Source organism: Papio anubis, chromosome 1 (genome assembly GCF_008728515.1).
Source record: "Papio anubis isolate 15944 chromosome 1, Panubis1.0, whole genome shotgun sequence".
In the NCBI taxonomy this organism is placed as follows: domain Eukaryota; kingdom Metazoa; phylum Chordata; class Mammalia; order Primates; family Cercopithecidae; genus Papio; species Papio anubis.
Genome location: NC_044976.1, coordinates 126,536,995 through 126,543,655, shown reverse-complemented (window position 1 = coordinate 126,543,655; position 6,661 = coordinate 126,536,995). Strand labels below are relative to the sequence as shown.

At 46.0% G+C, this 6,661-nt stretch overlaps 1 protein-coding gene across 9 annotated transcripts in view; it reads left to right on the top strand.

Moving 5' to 3' along the window:
* Window positions 1-2,455: 2,455 nt before the first annotated feature.
* Window positions 2,456-6,661, top strand: part of GON4L (gon-4 like) — a 240,991-nt gene continuing 236,785 nt past the window's right edge. Inside the window, exons 1-2 of one of the 9 annotated variants that reach the window (XM_031658515.1) lie at window positions 2,456-2,573; window positions 5,844-6,374. In XM_031658515.1, the coding sequence (XP_031514375.1) occupies window positions 5,870-6,374 (505 nt within the window). In that variant the 5' untranslated portion in view covers window positions 2,456-2,573; window positions 5,844-5,869. Of the gene's footprint in view, window positions 2,574-5,290; window positions 5,506-5,843; window positions 6,375-6,661 lie in introns of those variants that run through there. The other 8 variants (XM_031658588.1, XM_031658570.1, XM_031658544.1 and 5 more) reach the window with 8 other exon arrangements.

Here is a 6,661-nt window from a genome sequence, read left to right as displayed (position 1 = left end):
TGAGACAGAGTCTTGCTCTGTCGCCCAGGCTGGAGTGCAGTGGCCAGATCTCGGCTCACTGCAAGCTCCGCCTCCCGGGTTCACGCCATTCTCCTGCCTCAGCCTCCCGAGTAGCTGGGACTACAGGCGCCCGCCACCTCGCCCGGCTAGTTTTTTGTGTTTTTTAGTAGAGACGGGGTTTCACCGTGTTAGCCAGGATGGTCTTGATCTTGTGACCTCGTGATCCGCCCGTCTCGGCCTCCCAAAGTGCTGGGATTACAGGCTTGAGCCACCGCGCCCGGCCGCGTCGGTAGATTATTACATGAAATCCTCCGATTTCAGTTTCCTGGGCTTTAATACAGCAGCAAAATGTTCTCGGTCCTGAGTTCCAGAATTTTGAGAAAATAAAATTCTGTACTGCCTGGATTTCAGTATCGATTGCCATCATTATGCTTTCTGAGACCGCTAAAGGTTATTACGGAACTTTTTTTAAGGCTCATATTTCACAGTGGATGGAAACTGTCCTAAACCTCAGAAACTCTGATGAAAGACCTAACCTGGGGATGGTTGCACAAGTCTGAACATTTACTAATTTTTAAAAAACAGTTGGGCACGGTGGCTCACGCCTGTAATCCCAAACCTTTCGGAGGCCGAGGCGGGCAGATCACTTGAGGTCAGGAGTTCGAGACCAGCCTGCCCAGCATGGTGAAACCCCCGTCTCTACTAAAAACACAAAGATTAGCCGGGAGTGGTGGTGCACGCTACTTGGAAGGCTGAGACACGAGGATCGCTTGAGCCCAGGAGGTGGAGGTTGCAGTGAACCGAGATTACGCCACTGCACTCCAGCCTGGGCAACAGAACAAGACTCTGTCTCAAAAAAAAAAAAAAAAAAAAAAAAAGGCCGGGAGCGGTGGCTCAAGCCTGTAATCCCAGCACTTTGGGAGGCCGAGGCGGGCGGATCACGAGGTCACAAGATCAAGACCATCCTGGCTAACACAGTTAAACCCCGTCTCTACTAAAAAAATACAAAAAACTAGCCGGGCGAGGTGGCGGGCGCCTGTAGTCCCAGCTACTCGGGAGGCTGAGGCAGGAGAATGGCGTTAAACCCGGGAGGCAGAGCTTGCAGTGAGCTGAGATCCGGCCACTGCACTCCAGCCTCGGCGACAGAGGGAGACTCCATCTTAAAAAAAAAAAATCATTTAATTGTACACGTAAAACGGATAGATATTGTGGTATGTAAAGCTGTCTTTTTTTTAAAACAAACAAACAAACAAAAACTAATGAAAAGTGCCAAAGTTAATCAGTGTTGAATTGTTTTTCATGAGCCTCACTGTGCTTAGGGTTTCGTATGAGAGAGAGGCCAAACCAAAGGATCTGTGTATTCTGTAGGTCAAAGGACAACACACATGAAACTCTGAGCTTCTGGAGTCTTCCTTGGTATTTGGGAGAGTTGGTGTGATTCAGGTTAGAGTCAGACTACTGCCAATTATAGCCGTGTTTGGGTAAATTTGAACCTTCATTTTGGCTGTGGATAATTTCATCCTGTTGGATTCTGTTTACAGATAGGATTAGTTCAAATGTATAAATTTTTGTTGGTGGTTTACCTGTAAAATGAGGGGGTTTAAAGTATTTTTCCAGCTTTTGACATTCTGTTTTTATTTTCATTATTATTTTTTTAGTCTCCGTGGATTCCAGACATTCTGTATTTCTAGAAAAGTGGAAATAACATCATTTTAGGAGTCATTCATTCATTCATTAATTCGCTCATTCAAAAAGCGTGTATTGAATTATTGAACATCTGTTACACCCCAGGCAGCCTCCTGGACACTGGGTCAATGCATTATTAGCTAGAATTAGGAGACTTAATACCTGATTCTCCTTGATAGCTGTCTGTGTACCATTGTGAAATCACCTACTCAGCTGAGCCAGAACTTTGTCCTGTGCAAACTGGAATATGATATAATAATCTCATAGTTTATTGTGGAGACCACGTCACCTAAGAAAATGTGAGAGCATTTTGTAAAATGTAGAATATTGTACATATATGAATAATTACTGTAGCCTGAGTCCAAGACTGCCTTAGCAACCTCCACCTCCCGGGTTCAAGCGATTCTCCTGCCTCAGCCTCCGGAGTAGCTGCGATTACAGGCGTGTGCCACCACGCCCAGCTAATTTTGTATATTTAGTAGAGACGAGGGTTCATCATGTTAGCCAGGCTGATCTCGAACTCCTGACCTCAGGTAATCCGCCCTCCTCCGTCTACCCAAAGTGCTGGGATTACCGGCGTGAGCCATGGCGCCCGGCCCCTAAATTAGCTGTTAATCTAAACCACTGAACCTTAACCTCATTTTTGAGTAGGCTAACTCCATGGGCAGAGAAAGTCAAGTAGTGCCTTTAAATTTTTTTGCCAATAACTGACGCACTAGCGCTGTGGCTTCACTCTGCCCGCAAATGGGATGGCGCATAGTGTTAGGCGCATGCTCCTTGATGCCCTGCGGCGCGGCGCTCCTAGGCTCGGGGACGCGCACGCAATTCGCTGTCGTTGGCTGACTTCCGGTGGTGCCAAACCCGTTTCCGCGGAATCAGGCCGGCAGGTGAGGGTACAGGTTTATGTGTGGTGGGGTGGGAAGAGGCAGGTGGGAGCTGGGACACCTGGGCGAACGATGTCCAGGACGAGAGGGTCCGGTCTGAGGGTGGGCGCGGGGTGCGTAGCGGAAGTTAAGGGCGTGAAGGTCTCTAGTTGGGAATGGGGATTGGGGCCAGCCCTGGGCACCGAGGTGGAAGCGCGGTTAGGACGCCTTTTGAAAATGTTTTACTAGGAGAGGGCCGTGCCGGGGCTGCCTCCACATTGGCATTCATTCACCCTGCTGGTCCGACTTGGGTTCCCAAAAAAGCGCACTCTGTCGAGCTACTGTTGTGTTTGAAGTGCCTGGAGCTGAAGTAGCTGTCTTTTTTCCTTTTTTTTCTTTCTTTCTTTTTCTTTTGTTTTCCTTTTTTTGATCTCAGTAATTATCTGTGAAATAAAAGAGTTGCCCTGGCTACTCCCATTCTATTTCTCATCCAGTCACCACCATCTCCCACAGGAATCTAACGAAATCTTCATGTTTTATTAAGCTTTAATTACTAAGGACATCAGTTGATTGAGGGGATGGAGAATCTCCCCTAATGTCTTGGAGAAACAGAAGGGAGGTTTAAAACTAACTATAGGTCGGGCGCGGTGGCTCATGCCTATAATTCTAGCACTTTGGGAGGCTGAGGTGGGAGGATCGCTTGAGGCCAGGAGTTTGAGACCAGTCTGGGTAATAAATTGAGACCCCGTCTCTACAAAAAAAAAAAAAAACAAAAAACATCGCTGAGGGTTGTGGCAAGTGCCTGTAGTCCCGGCTACTTGGGAGGCTGAGGCCAGAGGGTCATTGGAGCCCAGGAGTCTGAGGCTGCAGTGACTAGGATCTTGCTACTGCACTCCGATCTGGGCAACAGAGCGAGACCTTGTCTCTGGAGAGAAAGAGAGAAAAGAAAGAAAGAGAAATCTAACCTTAGACTCTTAGAGTTACAAAGAACTTTTGTTTTTCAGTTCTCTAGTTCCAGCTTTCATCTAGTACTCTGATAAGTGGACATTCAGGCTTTGCTTGAACATTGCCAGTGATCTGACACAAGGCGGCTTATTCTATTGTTGGATCTATTTATGACAGTAAAGTTTTCCTGGGTAATAAGATGTCTTTTTTTTTTTTTTGGAGACAGAGTCTTGCTCTGTTGCCCAGGGTGGAGTGCAGTGGCATGATCTTGGCTCACTGAAACCTCCACTTCCTGGGTTCAAGTGATTCTCCTGCTTCAGCCTCCCGAGAAGCTGGGACTACAGGTGCCCACCACCACGCCTGGCTAATTTTTGTATTTTTTAGTAGAGACAAGATTTCACCATATTGACCAGGCTGGTCTCAAACTCCTGACCTTGTGATCCGCCCGCCTTGGCCTTCCAAAGTGTTGGGATTACAGGTGTGAGCCACTGCACCCAGCCACCATCAGTTTTTTTTTTTTTTTTTTTTTGAGACGGAGTCTCGCGCTGTGTCACCCAGGCTGGAGTGCAGTGGCGCGATCTCGGCTCACTGCAAGCTCCGCCTCCCAGGTTCAGGCCATTCTCCTGCCTCAGCCTCCGAGTAGCTGGGACTACAGGCGCCCGCCACCACGCCCGGCTAGTTTTTTTTGTATTTTTAGTAGAGACGGGGTTTCACCATGTTAGCCAGGATGGTCTCGATCTCCTGACCTCGTGATCCGCCCGCCTCGGCCTCCCAAAGTGCTGGGATTACAGGCTTGAGCCACCGCGCCCGGCCCATCAGTTTTTATATAATGCTTAACACTTGGCCCAAATGCTGCACAGAATAAGTTGTTTAACCTCTGTTTCATTTATTATTCTGGGAGCTTTCACTGAGTATCTACAATATTCAGTGACATGTGGAGTATCTACAATACCCAAATACTGAACTGGTGCAGTGGCTTGGATGGAACCGTAATCCCAATGACTTGGGAGGCTGAGGTGGGAGCGTTGCTTGAGCCCAGGAGGTCGAGGCTGCCGCGAACTATGTTCATGCCATTGCAATGCAGCCTGGGTGACAGAGCGATACCTTGTTCCAAAAAAAACCCAGATACTGCTGGATGTTAGGGATATGAGTTGAAATAATCCTGTTTCTCAAAAAGCTCATAGTTTTGGAGGAAGCAGACGAGAAACAGAAAGACGAGAAACCATTACAAAACTGATAAGTATTGTAAAAGAGGTTTGCAAACAGGTACTAAAAGAACATAGAGGATACCCTCTGGTTTAGGTCAGTAGTGCCCTTAAAATGTGATAACTAGAATTGAAGCAAAAAGCCAAGAAGTAACATAGCACAGAGGATAGTAGGACTCTCATCTTCCTTGTTTCAACACAAAATTTGTTAATATAGCCTAACCTTTTCTTTTTTTTTTTTTTTTGAGATGGAGTTTTACTCTTGTCGCCCAGGCTGAAGTACAATGATGAGCGATTTTGGCTCATGGCAGCCTCCACGTCCAGGTTCAAGTGATTGTCCTGCCTCAGCCTCTGGAGTAGTTGAGATCACAGGCGTGCACCACCATGCCTGGCTAATTTTGTATTTTTAGTAGAGACAAGGTTTCTCCATGTTGGTCAGGCTGGTCTTGAACTCCTGACCTCAGGTGATCTGCCCACCTCGGTCTCCCAAAGTGCTGGGATTACAGACGTGAGCCAACACCCGGCCAACATAGCCTAACCTTTTAAACAGTCACACTTTGCTTTTGATTTGTTTCCGTTAATGGAAATACCTGTTTATTAAAACAGCAATAGCAAACATGTATTGATCATTTACCATCTAATGAAGTGGATGCTACTATATTCCATTTTATAGCTGAGAAAACTGAGATTCAGGATGAGTAACTCACACAAGGTCATAAAGCTGGAGAGAAGGTGACTCGGGAAACATCCAGACAGTCTGACTCCATAGTTTATTCTCAGCATCATGCTAGTCTACCACCCTGATGGTAATAATAACAATGTTTATTAATCTCTTACCCTTTAATTCTTGTAACAATTCTATGAAGTAAGAGCAATTATTTTTTACTGTTGAGGATACTGAAGACTTGCAAAGTTAAATCACTTGGCCAAGGTAACAGTAGTCCATCAGTAGTAATCAGTAGAGTTGAGATTTGAACTCAGTCACTTAACCGCTGTCTCTCAGCTTCCACCTAAAGGGAAATTGTGCGTTTGGTGTGAAGTATTGTGTTCGTGATTGAACATGAATAAATGAAAAGATAATTGAGTAAATGTTACTACGATTAATTAATATGAAGGCAGTAAGAACTTGTTTTTATTCTTTCAGAATGGAACAAAAGTGGGACTTTTAAAATGTTGCCCTGTAAGAAGAGAAGAACTACAGTGACAGAGTCCCTGCAGCATAAAGGCAATCAGGAGGAAAACAACGTAGACCTAGAATCAGCTGTTAAAGCAGAATCTGACCAGGTTAAGGACTTGAGGTCGGTGTCACTGTCCTGGGATCCAAGTCATGGCAGAGTAGCTGGCTTCGAAGTACAATCTGTGCAGGATGCAGGAAATCAGCTTGGTATGGAGGATACATCTCTGAGCTCTGGGATGCTCACCCAGGACACAAATGTACCAATTCTAGAAAGTGTTGATGTTGCCATCTCTCAGGGAATCACCCTACCTTCCTTGGAGTCTTTTCACCCCCTTAATATACACATTGGTAAAGGAAAACTCCAGGCTACTGGCTCAAAAAGAGGGAAAAAAATTACACTGAGGCCTGGGCCAGTTACCCAAGAAGACAGACGTGATCATCCTATCCTAAAGGAGCCTTTTTCAGAAGAGCCTAGTGAAGAAGTCAAGGAAGAAGGAGGTAAGGTATAAAAGGTGTCTAGGTTACATTCTTGTCAATACCACTTTGCCATTGCTATTTCTGGGTGCCTTTACAGAGTAGTATTTCTGAAAGGGGATATTGATTTGGTACGGAATTAGAACTGTTGTGTTTCTAAGGGTCAGCAGTTAACTAGTTTTTTTCATGAGATAGAATCTTGCTCTGTCACCGGGCTAGAGTGCAATGGTGGGTTCTCGACTAACTACAGCCTCCACCTCCTGGGTTCAAGCGATTCTCCTGCCTCAGCCTCCCAAGTATCTGGGATTACA